At 39.9% G+C, this 20,540-nt stretch overlaps 1 protein-coding gene across 2 annotated transcripts in view; it reads right to left on the bottom strand.

The window, feature by feature from the left end:
- Positions 1-20,540, bottom strand: part of macrod2 (mono-ADP ribosylhydrolase 2) — a 429,071-nt gene that overhangs the window by 128,516 nt on the left and 280,015 nt on the right. For both annotated transcript variants that reach the window (XM_072709500.1, XM_072709501.1), the window contains exon 6: positions 9,531-9,652. In XM_072709500.1, coding sequence (XP_072565601.1) covers positions 9,531-9,652 — 122 coding nt within the window. The remainder of the gene's footprint in view (positions 1-9,530; positions 9,653-20,540) is intronic.

The following is a 20,540-nucleotide window of genomic DNA, read 5'->3' as shown; positions in this document are numbered from 1 at the left end:
AAATCTAATTGGCTAGGTCAACAATGGGTGCAAGGAAGTAAATGATGTTGATGCCTGTTTGCAAGACAAATTTCTACGTCCAGACAGAAGAGCTTGATTCAGCAACAAAACAAAGCCAGCCCAGATTCAGACTTCAGTTCAAAGCCAGATGGGCCCAGCTTCACCATGCATACAGTCCTGACATCATATCCCTCATATGTGGGAGAACAAAGCCAGGCTTTCAACCAGCCAATTAGATAAAGCCTGCTTTGGAGATGCATCAACAGCACTGTCTTGCTGTGAATGCATGAATCCATGAATTACTGTTTTCATACAATTTCTTCATTGGTGAATAATACTTGGGCACCCCTAACCTCAACCCATAACAGTCTGTTAGTCTGAATGAAAACATAAAAAACAGCACTGTACTGCAAATTTTGCATGTAAAATTACTGTACTTCATTTCCTAGAGACCTTTTTATATAATGTACAAACATCGAAAATATGTATAAAGTTACTACTGCATGCAGAGGCGTATGAGTAGTAACTACTAAAAATGTAATAGTAACGGCACTGAAAAATTTAAATTTTTATTGCTTCAAAGGAATTTGACATAGCGATTACTTGGAGAATGTATACAGTATAAGCTTAAGGAACTATGACACATGCACATGTAGCACATACTGTTCAAGTAGTGATTCCCATTTAATTGCATCAGTTACTAATAGAAAAAAAAATAGGCGATAATATCTTTGATAAATAGATAAATGTCAAACTGGAACCACAATGGAGACTTGAGACTTGACTCAGACTTCAATCTTGTGACTCGTGATCATCTCTGGTTTGGGTTTCATGCCTATACATGCATGGCCTGGTGGCTCATCTTCACCGATTGCACATTTCTTCAGTAACAGCAGAGTGTGAAGGCTGAATTAGCAGAGCAATAGCCCAGCTGTTCATAAAATATTGCAATGCACACAACATAATCAGAGACATGTCAAAGTTCAAAAGAGGGCAAATTGTTGGTGCGTGTGTCACTGGCACATCAGTGACCAGGACAGCAAGTCTTTGTATCGAGAGCCACTGTATCCATGGTAGTGTGAGCATACCACCACGAAGGACGGACCACATCCAACAGGAGTAACCGTAGATACAAGAGGAAGCTGTCTGAATGGGATGTCCGGACACTAACCCGGATTGTATCTAAAAAACATAAAACCACAGCTGCCCAACTCACTGCAGAATTACATTACACCTCGAATCTCCTGTTTCCACCAAAACTGTTCATCAGGAGCTCCACAGGCTCAATATTTACAATCAGGCTGCTATAGCCAAACCTTTGGTCACTAGTGCCAATGCCAAACATCAGTTTCAATGGGGCCAGCAGTGCAAATCTTGGCTATGGGCAATGTGAAACATGTATTGTTCTCTGATGAGTCCACCTTCACTGGAAAAGAGGCTTACCACCCAGACTATTTTGTACCCAGACTGCAGCACAGGGATCAATCAGTGATAGTTTGAGCTGTAATATGATGGCACTTCCTAGGCCCACTACATGTTCTAGATAGGAGTGCCACTGCCAAGGACCACCCAACCATTCTGGAGGACCATCTTCACCCAGTGGTTCAAACCTTGTACCCTGAAGATGGTGTCATGTATCAGAATGACATTGTGCCAATACACACAGCAAGACTGGGGACAGAGTGGTTTGGTGAACATGAAGGTGAAGCTGAACATCTGCCATGACCTGCACAGTCAGCAGATCTGCACATTATTGAGCTACTTTGGGGTGTTTTGGAGGAGCGAGTCAGGAAACACTTTCCTCACCCAGCATCACATTGCGACCTGGCCACTGTTCTGCATGAGGAATGGCTCAGAATCCCTCTGGCCGCTGTGCAGGAGATGTTGACTCCTGTCTGTTATTCCCAAGACAAATTGATGCTGTATTCGCCACTAATGGAGGCCCTACACATTAATAAATTACTGCGGTCTAAAACCAGACGTTTCAGCTTCACTGTCCAATCACCGTACAATTATGCGCAGTACATAATACTTAAGAAAATAATCACCTGTTACTGGTTTATGTATTTACTATACTCTACTTTTTATCATAATTTAAGAATATATCCTACTTTCTACTTTGCAACAGGACACTGTAATACTCAGACTTCAGCCTAGGCACAACTTTAGCATAGTCACAACTCTGTTTTTAGCATTGTATCATATACACTGTAATTACTGTCCATCTCAGTCAACACTTTTATGATGCTAGCCTCATCATGCAATTTCTATCAGGAACTCCAAGCAGCAAGCTGAGCAGCTCGTAAATGTGTTGTTTGTAATGAATTTGTACTTCTGCCTATGTTTATTTTTAAAGAATCCTTGTCAATGTCAGTATCACAGACTTGTTTATTACTCCCCTGCTAACCCGGGATTAAACTTCCTAAAACCATAGTTGCTAACAACATTGGCAACTTACATAGTCAGAACCAACTGAACTGTGAAATGAGAGCTTTTGGGAAACATATTCCTGAGTAGGTCATACCTTTTTAGCCTACTAGTAATAAATAACCTTACATCAATGGCTGTCAGTATATGTTTTTTTCCTCGCCAGGTGCACTTATGCACTCATACCCCCCGAGAGAGAAGATATCTGTTGCAGGGAGTGCAGGTCCAGTGGGCTTGAAAGTGGGCTGTGTGTGTTAAGTTTCGGGGTACAGTTAAGACGGTGACGAAACAGTCGAGGATTTTTGTATCGGCCAGTTTTACCACCTTCTTTTACATATGCGGGATTGATATTTGAAAGTGAGAACAAAGAAAGTGTTTGAGATTCAGAGTGTCTGTTCCATGTACCGATCCTCTTTATTCAGCTATGCGGAGGTAAAGTCAGATTTTCATTCTATGGCACCTTTAAAGATATAGTATGTACTTATGCAAACAAATAATTAGAAAAATGTATCACTAATATTTAAATATTGTGCAATTTTGTACGATCCAAATAATTTTCTGTATTACTTTTGGCTTATGTGTTGTCTACAAGTATCCAAGATCTTTCAGCAAGCTCCAAAAATATTCCCATTTCATTGTGCACGACAAACTGCAAATGTTGAATTTGTGAAGGGTTTAGTATGGTGCTGATGCAGTGGGCCTTTTTAATCCTATGTCTCTGTTAGCAAAACAATGGCAAAATCGAACATGTTAATTTAATGACATCATAACTGCAACACAGGAAAACATGGAAAAATATTTGCCTGAAAATCACCCAAGGAAAGCTTGCACCTTTAATTGCAGTAAGTTTGGGTCTGTTGAGGTTGCAGATATGGTTATCTGAGACTCACTGTATGATATGCTTATCTGAATATGGTTCAGATATGGTTATTTGCATCTCATCATAATTAACAGTATCTTTGCAAGCCTTCCAATTAATAGCAAATTACATAGATTGCTATGATTTTAACCTTCCCTCAATGACATTGCTCTTATTAGAAAGTATAGAATATCAGTATTTACAATATGATCATGTTATTTTAAGCACCTTTCTCAAAACAAATTGGTGTTATATTCAAATATTTATGACCTTTGCAAACACATGATTAAGTGTAAACCAAAAAAGCAAATGAATTTTAAGTGCAGAGAAGCAAGCTGGATCAAAGGATTTGTAATCCTATCATTTTGCACCATTCATCATCCGGCCAAGTGCTTTCAAGATTTCTTCTGTAGGCAATTTGCGGTTTCCACAATTGATCCCCAAGTTCACTAGTGTGTTATGGCTACAAAATACTGTTGCTGATGCCTGAATATGAAGAAGATGACCGCTAAGTACAGCTTACAACCACAACACTAAATTGACAGCTACCCGCTGAAATGTTAGTCCACGTCTACAAACAATTATTCAAAATGAGAGTCATTTTAAATGCTCCTCTAAACTGCAGTATCTTAAAGAAAGTCACTCAACTGCCTATTGAAGCAAGGGGTCAAAGCTCAAAACTGATGAGGCAATAAGACCATATCTCATCCACAGCACATTCCGATGAGACATATGTCATCTTTAAACAATCACTGCATTTCTTACGTTAATAATACTCAATCACATTCAATATTTAACAACACGACGAGAAAACAGTCCAAAACTGGAATGACAATTATATTTTGGAAAAAATATTTATTTCTTCACCGTCTGAGGATATATTATGAGCTTGAAGATGAAATATGATGCAAGACACAATGAGCTCCAGATGGCCGTATCCTCATTGATGTGGACGGATGTTACGCTACACATGTCACTGTCCTAAAGGGAACCAGATCAGCCTTGCATGACTAACATGGTCAGGGATACCGGCACCCTAAGCTCACAAAGTAACCCCTTTGTCCTTTAAACTTTAACTGGCGTCTGGCTGGAGAGAAAGTCAATGAGGTGGATATGATGATCTTACACAGCCTGTGGACACCTCAAGGAAAAATACCCCGTATAACCCCTAAACTCTCCATCCCAGCTCATGCCAAAAAGTGTCCCACTCCCCAGCTTAAAAAAAAACCCATCCCATCCAGAGGAGATGGGAAACCAAATCAACATTCATTGTTATGATCACATATTGCTGTGACCGCAGCTCATAAATAAGGGGGTAATTGAGAATTTCAGACCCCTGCTTCTCCAGTGCAGGGGTTTAACTCATCAGGCTCATTGCCGCAGACTTTGTTTGATGTCTCTGACAGTGATGCATTGCATTCTATACTCTCTCGTCAGCGGAGGGAGGCTGCAGGACATTAAGTTTGCCGACCAGTCCAAGTGATTCCAAATGGTCCATCAACGGAGGCCCTCTCTGTGTGTCATGGTTTCTGAAATGAGAGCAATCAATACATCCAGGCTCAAATGAATGCAGACAGTCAGCTGGAACTGCCAAGCACCACGGTGATCGTAGCTGGCATTGCTGTTCAGTGACAAATACGAGTCAAGACTCGAGTCACCTTCCTCCAGAGCCTCCCAACGGAGCATAACAAATTAAAAACAAATAAATGAGGATTTCCAAGGCCGTTGTTGGAAATTGCATCCTCTGTTATACTCCCATGAAGGCACCGCTGGCTCCCGGGATTGTTCTGCCTTACGGCAGACCCACAAACCATTCACTTCAACAGTCATCCCACTTCATGATGTCTGTTTGGCATCGGATCCATAAACTACAGCACGGACTGGACTGGGCCTAGCGAAAAGTCATTACGGCCGACCTTCCCTTCTCCCTGTCCTAGAGGATCCATGGTCACACTATCTCGGCAACAAACATCCTGGGTTTCAACACAGCCTTGGGGAAAAAAATAGTAGAGTGTCCCACACTTAGCAATGAGTTAACCGTCGCTGCTTTTCAAAGTGCTCCGTGCTGAGTTCTGAAGTTCAATGAATCGTTTCTTGGCTTGGGGCTTCTCGTCATTTTTCATCTGAAGCCCATCCATCAGCTTAGTCCTCTCTGGGCTTTGGTTTCACCTTGTCTCTGCTTTGTTTGGTTTTCCCACTTTCGCAAACTGAGCTCTCTTTTCACAGGCTTTGAAATGTCACGACCTCACTTTAGAAGGGATATTTAAAGTGATGTAACAAGACGTCCGTGTTATGAAACCCGGGCTGCCTGAAAATCCAACAGTGGCTCACCGGACCACTAGATGTCAACCGAGACACTGCAGTCAGGTAAATCTCAGGAAGAACAGCGATGAAAAAGCAGCTGAAGTCTACTGAGCAACGTGGCCTCTTCCATGAGGTCAGAAGGAAGCGCAAAACCGAGAAATCCTCAGCTGGCTATTAAATAAACAACAATATAAAGAGATGGTGACTATGTAGCGCTGAAAGATAAAACCTTGGACAATTTGCAAGTAAAATTGTAATTTAATTGAAGTTTAAGAAGCAGCCAAAACAAACAGTGTAAACACCTTGGCAGCTATTTAATCTATTAGTCTATTTGAATATAGAACTTCTGTCACTGTAGGGCCCTGAAATGGAACAATCAGAGAGACCAATATGTTTAACCAGATGACAAAACGACAGAGCTAAATTTTTCAGATTTACATTTTAAGGTCTAACAGAGTTCTGCATGCATCTATAAGCATTATTCATGTTGATTTTATCAGCCTTGAGCTCAAATGAACAGTGCAAGACGTATACACATTTCTTTTTTTATTTTATAGAGCTGGCCCAGTCTTCAAAGAATAGATATTAGTTGGTCGTACTGGTTATATTTTAATATGCTATTCTCATATTTGTTTTGTGTTTACAGTTTTTGACGCACATCCCATTTCAGTGCCTGTGAAAGCTATTATAAAGCTGTCTGTTCATGTTTGAAAATACAGCCCGTCTACACACCAACCAAAAAGCTACCCTACACAGCATACCCCTCCCCCCTCCCCCTTCATCTTTACACATGTCAATGCCTAGCTATGCAGAACACAAAGCTGCTGCTATCCAGCCAGCTCAGCGCTAATCTGTCTAGGAGAGCCTGGAAGATGGCGTTCGGTACGTTGCACGCAATGGCAAGAGGGATGCCTGCCACGTCTGTCGAGGAACAGACACCCTGGAGACGTTTTTGTCTCATTCCAGGTTCTAGAGAAGCCGTCCTTTCAAAGGGGGAGGGGGGAACGACACGGGCATTCTAAATAGCAAAAACGCACTGTCAGATGTCATCTGCTGGGGTCTAGTCAATCACAGATCAGCACTGTTTTCTCAGAAGAATTGCTGAATCTGTAGCAGCTGTAAAAATAAACGCTACGGCAATCGGCTGTGGAGTAAAAACAAAATCTGATTCTATAAATATGGCAATTATTAAATAAATAAATGAAAAGCCTAACTGGATAAATCACTAAAATGTGTCTGAAATATATTAATAAAACACTAGTTGAAGAATTAGAAAGAAAAACATAAATGTTTATATAACTTTCTTATTTGCACAGCTTTGTTCACTGCATACTGTATGAACTTTACATTTTACCACAAATCCTTACAGTGAATATATAACCTGTTGTGGCATTTTATACATTTATTACTGCAATTTATAATTGTTGATTTAGTAGACATTTTGTATCAAACATGACTTATAAGTGTAATTCAACTGGTTGCCATGCCATACTATCTTCAAAATGACATCCTACTTAACCATCACCCACCTATATTTCCATTCAATGATTTGTCCCATTTCCTGATTAATAGCCAGGTGGAAAGCAAAGGTTCTTCATTTAAACTCCTTTGCATTGACATCTTCTAGGAAACATATTTTCTTTTTATTAAATTTAAGTCTCTTTGATAACTTTCTGCACACAGCAGTATGAGGTATGTTTACTCTCAGTTCGCAATGAACTTTGAATGTCAAAATATTTGGTCCTGAATTGGGTAGATTTAAACAGATTTTTAAGTAAAGCTTTACCAAAACCACTTGACTCTTTAGCGAACATTGTAGCTACGTGCTTTGATTGCATCCCTGCTAAATTAAACTGAAATGCAGAAAAGGAAAAGAGATGTGCCAGGAGAGCAAACAAAGTAAATACTGTTTTTAAAGCAGAATTCACTAATTAGAGCCTTGATATAGATTTCACAAACTGCATACAATGTATTTTCAAAAATTGCCAATGGGAAAATGTACATTTAAAAAGTAGCCTTGGCTTTTAATAAAATGACAATTTTGACATTTAAGCTCATTTACCCAATAAAATCTAATAATCTATCTTAATATTAATAATAATATTAGCTGACTATCTATATTTTTGCTTTTCAAAAAGACTTCAATGCATTTATAGCTGTAATTCTGTGTGATAGGTCATTTGGCTGTCGTATAGCCTTCAGAAATTTACTAAAACGTCTGTGATTTTAATCAATAAACAAATGATGCATATTCTAGTATTTGCTCATACATTAGGAAAAAGGATTCTGAAAATTCTAGAACTGCTGTATAGAGATTAAATTCACTTAAAGCTAATGGTACATATACACTATGCATCACTGCCTGGATTGTGAAGGATGGGAAAAGACACAATAATGTGATACAAAAAAGAAACTAAGTTGTTCTAACGGCGGGTCTGAGGAAGAATGAAGATAGGTATTGTGTAAACTTTGAACCAGAATGTGTTCCCCACTGAGTTTCAAATACTTGAGAATATATTTAATCTTCGCTGCAAGGTAACCACTATTTTCTGTCAGAAAAGTTTTACCAGTGGGATGTTATCTCAGATATCATCCAGGTAAATTGCGTACTGCTTTAATTTGCTTCCTGAATGATTGCAGTGTCCGAGTACAGGGTTGGAGGGGTCAACACCATAAATCTGTGACACGTCTAGCCTGTAAGCACCTATGGTCTATGATCAAATCCACTAAGGGCATGCATCTCAGGCCTGGAAGCCTACTGCAGTATCTGGAGAAATCCCCCAAGACAACTGAGCTGAGGAGCATCATGTTATCAGCAGTGCAGTAGACCGACTGGTACCTAAACTTCGATACAAATATGGCGTACAGTGAAGAAACTGTGTGGCCAAGATGGTTGCAGAAAGAAAGATCTACTGGTTTATCACAGCGCCGGCTGCACAAAAACCAGAAGCCTCCTCCTGATGCCCAATGTTATTGTACATTGCAGATGTGCTGCAGAGTTCAAAGATGCAACAAACTTACTGCAGCCTCTTTCCCTCAAGAAAGTACATCAAAAGATAACAACAGGCTGGCAACTAATTAGGGGTGCCAAACAGTCCAACAGACTTAGAAGGAAAAGTCACTCGTATCAGCACTGTCAGATCACCCTGGATCTGAGTATTACCCAGTAACATCCCCGATAAGGTCTGTGCTTCTTTTGTTATAGGAGAATAGCAAGATATGTTTGATTTGGTTCACACAAAGGTTTTGCTTTGATCTTCAACAGGTTGTCAAATGGTTACTGTTTCTCCATCAGTAGGCATATTGAAAAACTAAAACCAAAAAATAAGATTTGACAGAGAAACGGAGATTGCTCCAAGGTCTTAAAATGCTGTGTGATTTTTTTTTTTCTTCATATTTTGCAGACAAGGCACAGAATGACATGATTCAGATATGAGATGTAATGCCAACAACAGAATGTGACTAAGAGGGAAAAAAGTGTTGGGGAAGGAAAGGGAAAAAGAAAGAATAAAAAAAGAAGTAAAAAAGCTACATGCCCTGTCAGAGAGAAGTTGATCAATGACCTGCTGATAAGTCTATAAATGATCTATCATCGGACCATAGCAGACCTAGCAGCATCTCCCATATAGTACAGCCATCTTGGAACCTTTTCCAAAACAGTATCATGACTCAAAACACAGCAGAACCACAAAAAGGCTCTTAACTGTCAACCAAGCCCTATAGTGGAAGTCCGGCTTCGTCGAAGCGACCCAACATCCCATTAATTTGGGTATAAACAAACATCTGCCCTTCTAATGACTGCGCAACGATGGCAGTGAGGTGCAGAGAGAGAGAACCCCGGCCACAGCCAATGAGAGGCGCCTTCCCAGGCGGGGTTAATATCTCTGTTGCAATGTGTCACTGGAGCCATCGACACCACAGATGGGCCGGCCGTACTTACCACAGATCTCAAGTCGTATTCCTTGACCAGCGCCAGTGAGTTCTGGTAGCACTGCGACAGCAGCTCTTTCTGGGCCTTTCCGACGTAGCCTCTGGCCACTGGGCCCACGGTATGGATAACATCTGTTGGGAAAGGCAGAAGAAAAGAAATGTCATACAGGCACTTCTCAAACAAATTTATCCGAACCACTATACAGTAAATGGGCTTTGACTTTTTTCAGTGCATGTCTCTATGAAGGTCATAGGAACACTGCATGATCATAATGGATGGTCCTTTAACAAGTACTTTGGCAAACCTGTTTAATATCTCAGGCACAAAACCTACAGGCACACAGGTACACCACTCAAGTACAGCATTCACGCAGCCATTCAGTTCACGCACACACACACACACACACACACGCACACGCACGCACGCAGATTAGGTATCTATATCTATATCTTTGTGGAGACTCTCCATTCATTTCTATAGGCATAACCCTAATCCGAACAATGACAACCCAGCCATAACGTTAACCATAAGTAACCAAACAAAATAAAGAGATTTTTGGCACTTTTAGTTTTTTGATTACAGTCACATATTTTTTATAAAACTGACTGATAAAATGTCCCAACAAGCGCAAAATAAGGGTTTTATCACATTGTGGGGACATTTGCTACAAATACATACTTAATAATATTAAATATAACACCACCTCCCCACACACACACACACACACACTGCATGTGCAGCCTCAAATCCCCGTCAAGCTCACTTATACAGTTTAATGTCAGAAGTTAGAAACCTGTAAATATCGTTAGTAAAGGGAACAGCATTTGGTTCCACGTGGTTAATTCTGTTCCATAAAAGAACCGGATTACGACCACAGCCTGCATGCTGTCAGTGAAGGGAAAAAACACATTACTTTTCAGTCCTCTAATATTATTCATAAAGGCCCTCTTTCCAAAATGGTTGCACCTGAAAAATAATAGATAATTCTGCTGAATCCTTTTTATATTGCTATTACCTCGTAATGCACTGGGAATCTGAATTTTTCATTATAATTTTATTTTATTTTAACAAATAGTTTACAATAGTAGAGACTTCCAGCTCAGAGAAAGAAATATTATCAAGGAAAACAAACAAGATTTGTGTTTGTTATGACAATGGGGACGCTTTTAATAACCCTATTGCCCAAAATGAACACATTAGTCCTGTTAATGAAATGGTAACCCTGATAGAAAATCAATTACAACATTATTTTATCATATCTGCTCAAGAATTCATATCTCCCATTCAGCTCTCGCTCGCCTTGCATAGTAATGCGACCGCCTGCCAATCACAGCTCTCCTTGTCTGAGCTGGCCAGACTGAAGAATGCGATGCTCTTTAATTGAATCATAAGTGCGATGACAAGAAAATAAGAGAATGTGAGGATGGGTTTGACAGAAAAATAATGCAACTATCTGACACAGTTTCTCCAGGCTGTGTATGGGCGTAGCTCTGGTATGATAATGACAAAGATTATTTATTGCACACAGCTCCGTCCACTGATGCATACTGTCAGTCCTGTTAAAGTGCTGCACCGCTGCTGACACCTCAGTTCATTTGCCAGCATCTGTTTGGCATGTCTGACGATGTAGTTCTCATGCATCGCGCAACACACTATTGCTGCATCAAAACTGACCAATGCTTTTTCGCTGTGGCCCTGAGCATTGTCGCGAAGAGTAAGAAACAGACACTCAGACTTTACCAGGTGGATTAAGCAAAGAAGCACTTGTGTTAATTAGGGATCAATAAAATAAAGCAGTATGTTTGCAATACTTGTAATTGCAGCAGTTTTATTATTAGCAAAAAAGCAATTGCACCGATAAGTGTAAAAGCAGTTAAAACAACAGAAATAAAAGAATATCACGCAGCATCAGAAAGACAGACAGGGTGTGGATTATAGCTCTGTTTTCTCCAGGAAGAGAGTGTGCGAGAGCCTGGACCCAAGGCTCTGGGCCGGGCCCCATGCAGCCACGCACACATTATGAACATGAGCAGCTGCGGACTCGCTTTAGAGGAGGGTGCATTTTTCAGCTGCTCAGCTGGTGGCAAAAGCTTCACTACAGCAACCAGTTAATGACCCTTCGGGTCCATCTGGCTCCTGCAGAGCGCAGTCTGTACAGAGGCCGTCAGATCACATGACTCTCCCTGCGTCTGATTTGCAAACTCAGCCCCTGGGACACAATCTGCCATCCGTTCTCCAGTGGGATTAAATTAGGATGTTTATTTATGATTAAGTTAGACAGGAAAAAAATGGATTAATGATAAATGGATCAGAGAAACAAAATCAATATACCTTGTAATTATTTAGTTTCGGTATAAAGTTACTGACCAGTAAATATACGCTGTTATGATACAACAAAATTACTCTAGTTCAGCTATAGTCCTGTACATCAAAAGTACATCAGTAAATGCTAATGCATGCAAGTAATACAAAGAGCATGTTGCTCTCATACAGAGGTTTATATCTGCCAAAAAGCTGTTATTTTTCCTTTGGAAGTCAAAAGCTGACATCCATTTGACACATTATTCCAGGAGTTCTGCAGTTAGTATCTGAATACAACCTTAAGTAACATCTTTGCTACAGGACATGCATGTGAATTGTGATATAACATACATTCAGAATGACTGTCTTTTTAAAGTTTTCAAATTCAATTTTATTTTACACCAGTTCAACCCTGAAAGTCTACATATAAAGAAAAAAAACAATATTATGACAAGCTCAATGATTATAACATTAAAGTTCTTTTTCTTTGTCAACAAACTGTTTCTACAAATTTTGAATAGGTGTTATCTGCAATCCAAATGGATATTAAACATCTTATTTGTTTTGAAAAAGGTTTATAATATTTTAGGAATGTTACACATTAGTTATTACAATTCACTTTGCTTTACAATGTATGAAAGATAAACCCATGATTCAAAATGAAGTAACTTTCTACATTATAAAACATGAACCATTTCTTAATTTGTCAAGCAATGAGGACATAGACACCTCCAACTCTTTTTCATGTCCCTCAAACTATACCAGAACAATTTTTTCAGTATAGCAGGGAGCATTATCTTGCTGAAAGAGGCCATGAAGGGATGTATATAGTCTGAAACAAAGTTTAGGTAGGTGGTACGTGTCAAAATAACACGCACATGAATGCTAGGACCCAGTGTTTATGAGCAGAACACTGCCCAGAGCGTCACACTGCCTCCGCCGACTCGTCCCATAGCACATCCTGCTGCCATCTCTTCCCAGGTAAATGACACACAGGCACCCGGCCATCCACATGATGCAACAGCTCTGACTCAGTCACCTAACCATCATGATTTAGCCCTTGTCAAAGTCGCTCAGACCCATCTACTTGCCCATTTTTCTTGAATCCAACACATCAGCTTCAAGTTGTGACTGTTCACTTGCCTAATATATAATGGCACCAATGACACGTGCCATTGTAACTAGATAATCAATGCCATTCACTTCACCTGTCAGTGGTTTTAATGTTAAGACTGATCAGTGTATAAAGCAGCCGTAAAGCTTCCTGTAAACAACTTAACAGAGGACAATTAAAATTATTCTTCAGACTAAAGTTTGAAGTTTTTGTCCTTGTAACATGTTGGCTGCCAAGTAAACGGTGTTTCCAAACGAATATAAGGTTGTTCTAGTGCTCCACCTGATGCTGGGAGTTATTGGGTCGCTGATTCATTGGACTGCAATCTTTACCCAGAAAAACTGTATTATAAGCATCCCACAATGTGGCAATAATGGGCCATCTGTTAAAATGTTTGTCATGTATTATTCATGGTGAACAGTACAAGTAGAGGAGCGCCATGCCAATTTATCCCTGGACCTGAACCAAGCAGAGCCACTGGTAAATACAAGCTACTCACACCCAGTTGCCCCTAAAGTTCCTTGTTGTGATTTCAATACCTCCATGGCAATAAATATTTAATCACCTTGTTTATTTGAAATATGTGAAAGTAAGAGCAGCACTGCTTATTCGATAGACTTCCATAACACATACATGCTAAAGTCAAGGACAGTTTGTACTGGCATGTCATACAATAGGGGACTTAATACATAATCAAATAATCTAAACAAAACACTTTTTTGATACTGGGTTTGTGTACAATCGATGTCTTGTGACTGCAGAACATGAACGGCAAACCTCCTACTTTATTAGTTTATTTTCTTGCTATATTCAATTTAAAATGGTGCTTCCTAATTACCAGTCTTAAACACAGTAATTCAGACATTTAGATTAAAATATTGGTTTACAACGAACAGATCTCCTTTACTACACTTCCATGCCCTTGTTCAGTGCTCGTCAAGCTCAGGGTAGGGGGTTAGCAAGCGGAACGTTTGAAGGACATTACAAACCTTGAGAGAATGATCCCCTTCCATTTGTAATGGTTTCAGTAGAGGCACTGAGGCAGTCTGCTAAACTCCACACCTCATTTATCTACCTTCACACTTAGGGGAGATCATAACATGCAAGCAAGGGCTGCATGCCTTAGCTACTATGGGATACCTTAAGCCATCAGGTCACTCTGCATTAGCAAGAGAAAAATCAGATATAAAAAGGTCTTCACTTATGCTCGTAATCACCGTGTTGCACTGTTTACATTTGTTGTACTGTGTGTAATGATCAGCTGACACTTCTCATCAAGAAGTTTTTATCCAGTGACTGATCACTCTGTTTGCACATAATGTGAGATAAGTAAAAAACAAATGACTGGATTCTGCTACAAGAGAATGAACGTGCTGGCAGTGGCTGTTTCTAGTCTGTTCCTTTTCCCAGATGCACAGATGTTGCCCTAAATTTCAACATGTCTGGGAGGGGCCTCCTAGTCTGAAGTCACACCACAATAACCTGAAGCTCGACCTCTCCCTGTCGGAACTCGCCTTCATTCCCGCCAGACAATCAGTCCCACCTTGACTTTCCAACCCCAGTAAATGATACACTTGTCTCTGCCGCAGGGACTGCCAACAAACCTAGATGTCGCTCTTGTATCACCTTGTCCTGCCACAAAGCCCAGTTATCATGAGAGAAGGTTCTTCCTTCACCCCCATCTCAGAGCTAATGGCTTCAGGTTTCTCTTACATGAACTAACGTCGTATTGCTTTTATATGAATGTTACGAAATCCCTTCAACTGATTTTTTTTTAAAAAAAGAGCAACTGCTTAAGTATCTGCAAAATGTTATCAGTTAGTCAGCATTGGTGCCAGCCTGCTCTACTCATCAACAAGAAAGCATCCATTAGCCCCCAGCACACTGAATCACCTCTCCAGAACTTGCCCGTTCAGTAGCGTCACCCCTCTCACTGACACAAGCTCCCAGCATCTGGCATAATCGCTGAATCACTTCCCCTATTTTGGTGCTGCTACAGTAAGTGCCGCTTTTCCAAACCTTAGTTATCCGAATCAAGCCTACATTTCAGAAAAAATCGTTAACTATCTGGCTGTGCTAAGTAACTTGAATACTACCAATAATCTTATTAATTTACGTAGGATATTACATATTTGCCATTTTGGAAATATAATGCTCTTGCAGGGTACATGAGGCAAAACTGAGTTCCCAATACATAAGGGAAATTATAAACGAGAAAATGTTTACTTCAAGATGATTAGCAAATGCTAACTCATAACAGTACAGCTTGTGACTCTGCATGCTTTAATAAACAATATGTTTGTGCACATTGGGTTTCCAATTCAATCTGAAATACCCAAGAGTTTGTCATGTTTCGTAATTATTGAGCAATATTCTCTCACATTCCATCCATTTCTGAAGCAGGAAATCAAATCGATTTCCTCTTTCCTAGCATCTGATTGTAAGCATACAATGGCAAGTTCATCTCTTACCACAAGTCCACCCAGGGGACACGGCACAACTCAAAGTGGGATGAGTCAACTCATATGCAGGCATTTTCTACAGTATAATTAAGTCACTATTTGCAATTGTTCTTGGAGTAATGTTTGAATACAACACAGACTTAGACAAAATAACTAGCTAGCAAAGGTAAAAATATAAATAAATCCAACATAATGGAATTACCAAGTGAGTCAAATTTAAAAGGGAGCTCTCATCAGTCAGAATTCCTAATACTTGCTCATGAACCATAGTGTTTAAGGACATATGTCATCAAAATGTTATGCCGTATCATGACATAATTTCATACCATTAAGCACTGTGATTCATTTCAGCTGGCCTTAAAGGTTTCAAACACAATTTCAATGGGTACATTCATCATGCTGCAGTGTCAACAGACAAGCAAGAACTCCTTACATCAAATGGCAATAAAATAGGTCATCATTTAAAGCTGTGCTTGGAGTCAATAAGAGAAACTATGACCCAAAACAAGATTAGTGAAGAGCATCGGTCTGTGAGATCGACATTCCACTTTCCTGGCCACGGCTGAAAGGCGAACAGCAGCCAGATTGCTTAGCAAGAATTGAAAAATGAGAACAAGTATACTCAAGATTCTCAGCAACACCATAAGTACTTCTGATTTGGCCTTGTTAAAGCCGTAGTTTTTACTAAGGCACTACATTTGAAAACTATTCTGAGCCTTGTTAATGCTGGCCGAGGATTCCTGAAAGCAATACGTTCACATGGCCGGATTGCGGTACAGCTTTAAATAGAGGATTGATTACCATTTTTAGGTTAACTGCTCATTGATTCCCACCCTGAGATGTAACCATATGATTTGATAATAGACCAAATGAGGGGAGGGCCATTAAAAAATATGCTGGTAAACAGTTCAATGAAATCAATAAAAAAAAAAATCTTCATATTGTTTTAGGGACATAAACTGCCAAAGTCAAGAGCCCAATGTGAGAACAGTTCTAGGAAGGTGAGTATAAATTCCCATCCATGCCATCAATAAAAGACCAACAATGTTCAAACCTAGTAACCATCTTAAAATGCTTATGTATCACTTAAAAAAAAAGGTTAAATGACAATAAATTAACCACAGATATCTTTGCCTTGGCAAAGTGCTAGCTCTAGGCTGCTATATTTATCATAAATAAATATCCATATCTGGCTATTCTTCTTTGCAGCAATTCATATTCAAAGCATTTTGTTGTATCTTCAGTCTTCAGCATCAATAGCAAGTGCATACAGTACATGAAAGCAGAAAATAAAATTTGCTAAAGATCATTGATCATCTTGGTACAGTTCTCTCTTCCTTTGAAGCCTCCTTTATATTTTTTCCCCTTCCTGTCATTAAAGTTATGCTTGCATAAAATTCTGTCAATACTCAATAAAAACAATATACACACCTTTTTCTGATTTAATAGCTTATGGTAATATAGAACATACTTTTGTGAGGCTCCACGATTATTTTTCCTAAAATTAGGTCATATAAAAAAGCCAACTGGATATTAATTACAAAAATGAATAATGTATAAGTTGAAGTGATTTTTTTTGGTTCCTATCACCACTTGTTTTATATGCTGTTAAAATGACATACGCTAAAATACAGTAGATATGTTAAATACTAGTTAAGTAAGGAAAAACAAGGTTACTGCCTTGAATGTGTCATTTTTCATTAACCTGAATCATCTGAAATAATTAGGATTTGTAATATAATCATTTATAACATCATCAATGCTAGTTGGTTTTTTAAGTGACGACAGGGATCAGAAGTCCTGACACCCTATTGATTACTTATGATTTCCCACAAGCAAGCAAGGATGCCCTTGGACTCTGAGCATTATCAAACCTGTGGTGCAAAACGTATGTTTATCTATATAATTAATACATAGTTACAGTATATATACACACTTAAATGTCCTTAGAACCACATTTTCCATGTACAGTTTCCTTTAAGATCACTTTATATTTCTCAGCTTTTATGGGCCTGAATTATCCTGATAAGTCTTAATAAAATATTCTCACATTTGTGCTCATCATGTCTATATTTTGATGCCGGTTCTTGTTGACTTCTCAGTGGTATTTTGGGCCATCTATGCTCTGCTAGTACTGATCCTAATTTGCCCTCAGAAGACAACTGTTAATTGTGTCCCAAAGCACTGATTATGATAGGGTTTGACTTGAAGCTGTGTTTGGTTTAATTCATCTCAAGCCATGACACTTTTTAACTGGTTTTATGGGATATTTGATCCATACGTAACCATTTCATGTGTAGTCAGGAAACAGGCATGACGTGCTGCTTGTAAGCTTTACCAATCAATTGTTTATGTAAACTGTAATTAAGCAAATTAGTAGACATGGAGAAGCATGTACTGGGCATACACAAGCACAGAAAACACAGCGACAACATGGCCTCCTTCCATTAGAGGTCACACTTTTTCTTGACCTCTGGCAGTTTGGGCGCACAGTCGGGGAAAGGATCAGGTACTGACTACTGACACACCTGCACAGCCTATGATATAGTTTGTTTTTATCAGTCACCATATGGGAATGCATGTAGAGGAAGAGGGCTAAAAGAAAAAAAAAAAAGCCCTACTCCCCCACATTGTTTTTCTCGATTCCAGGCAGGGTGTACGGTCAATGGTCAGTTCTCGCTCACTTACAGGGAGCATATTAATTCAGCCTTGTCCAGCATACCTCTCATTAAAGTGTCACTGGGTGCAGAAGTAAATGACTGGGGGAAGATGGATAGACATACCGTAGATGTGCAGCTTGGCAGGTTGAGAGGTAGGTTCATATACTCAAGTGCTTCTGGGACTGTCTTTGACTCTGATATCATTACTTCGCTCTGAAAGTCTCACTGAGAAGCGCCTTCTCTTTTTCACTTTGACAGCTATTCTGTACATCTGGTTGATGGAAGAACTAGTCTAGTCACTGTAATAGCATGAACTTGTCATGCACATTCTGCAAAGAGCAGCAGAACTCCTCGCCTAATCGCAGTGCCTGTGAGAGGCCATCATACATTCATGTTCACACCTGGAGCTCCAGATGCAGTTCTTCTTACAAAAATCCACAGATATCCATCTATCCTTCTATCCATCTTCGAAATGATTATCCAATACGGAGCTGTGGAGAGCCTGGACCCTATCCCAGGATGCACAGGGCACAGTGCAAAAGACCACCTTGGATGGGATGCACTATAGATATATTAGATCATAAAGAAAGGTCTTGGGAACGTGATGTACAGCCCATGTCATGTGATGAAATGGAACAGGGAGATCAGGTGGATAGAGGAAATAGCTATGGCCAAATTGATTTCTCAGCCTTCACATCTTCATGTGGATGCTGACACAGCTTAGTGCATATAAGACAGGTGATCCTGCTGTAATGAGCTTATCTAAAAGCAAAGCAAAATCAGAGACAGTAAACTGCTGACATTATTAAGATGGTTACAAGCTCCATGTTAACAAAGGACTGAAAACACTGCAATGATGTCAATTTGCCTGTGGTCAACATTACATTTTAAAGAATGGGTGTGTAAACATTTTAAGTAAGAGAAAAGTCCTCAGTCATAGGGAATCATCAATGACTCTGTTCTTTGTCACAAAGTCGACAAGCGTCAAGCAAAATTAGTCATGATGTTACTGCCCATCTGTGGGATTTCCCTCCCCACTGAAAAGCATGCTGATAGGAATCTGCACCTAATAATATTGCCGGTACCAGCCTGAACCAGTCAAGCAGCTATCATGCCATAAGCTTGGTTTCAGCCTGATTAATACCATCTGATAAGGTATCTCATAATTTCATTCCTCTCATAAAATCTTTCATGAACCAAGATCTTCACATAGTGATAAGTGTTAATACTGGCAACACCAACCACCAAATACATACACACACAACTTTCCCAGAACAGAAGTTTGTTGGTTTGTGTTTATTGAGACTTGGGCCTACTATACAACCTTCTTTTGACATCATCAATCCAGTGTTCAGCCTATAACTTTAACATTTCCATGAGTACAATACTCATACGAATATACAATGGCATACGGAATGCTTTACCATCGAGTATGGATATACAGCAGTAACCCCACTGCCCTCCAAAGACACCCCCAGCCTCACAAACATACACCTATCCTGCCTTATATGAATTGATATTAGAGGGGAAAAAAAGCACAACAGGCATTTGATTCAAAGCTATGGTTGCAGACAAACAGTTCCCCAAGACTGTCAGGAATCCTGGCTTGCAAAGAGTGTTGGTAGCAAACTACCAGCTCAATCATCTTGAATAATGTATGGTTTCACATCCAAATGAAGCAGCCAAGGGCACTTACAAGGCGGAACAAGTACAGGGAAGATGTATGCAGGTGGTGAATATGCATGTGATACCGCAACTGCTTTGCTGAATTGTCTTATATGGCCACACAGTGTCAGAATTGTTTTGAATATCCACAACGGTTAAGAAGAATAACTGGCAATTTAAAATTGCTTGGTCGAGTGGGTCTTCAAAATGGCACTAGCGCTGAATTATATTCCTTGGTAGGCATAAACATCCTCCGAGGTGGGAAATATAGAAGGATAAAACATTCGGTGGAGGAAGAAAACTAGCCTACACATTCAGGCAAGGTTGACGATGGTGTGCCGGGTTACTGTAACACATGTATTTTATTTTATTTTCTTCCCCTGGAGAACTGTATCTTCCTCCGAACTTAGAAACGAGAATGGGCAACTAACTTATATGACTTAACACCTGTAAGCAAACCACACCAGGTGAAAAGGACCTGGCAACAGGATGATGTGATCCTGTGTAGGGCTCCGACTTCTCCCCATGTCACTGCCCAGGTCCTCCCCAGCCCATGTCTGCATCCGTATTGCACCTGATAGCTGATATACATGAATAATTTGTGCCAAGCCCTGCCGGTTTGATTGGCATGAGACTGGTGACGCATGACAGGCCATGTGATAATGGAGACGAACCAGTGCAATCACTAAAGGGATAGATAGAGAGCGAGCTTGAAAATAGTGACCATTCACATCTGTTCTGAGGGCAGAGACCCTTCAAGCAGAGGCAGGCCGGTAACAGACAGCGGTTGCGTAGCTACAGGCAAGTCTGCTGACAT

This window comes from Paramormyrops kingsleyae, chromosome 3, assembly GCF_048594095.1.
Source record: "Paramormyrops kingsleyae isolate MSU_618 chromosome 3, PKINGS_0.4, whole genome shotgun sequence".
Classification (NCBI taxonomy): domain Eukaryota; kingdom Metazoa; phylum Chordata; class Actinopteri; order Osteoglossiformes; family Mormyridae; genus Paramormyrops; species Paramormyrops kingsleyae.
Note: the sequence above shows the minus strand (reverse complement) of the source record. Positions and strands in the feature narration are given on the sequence as shown.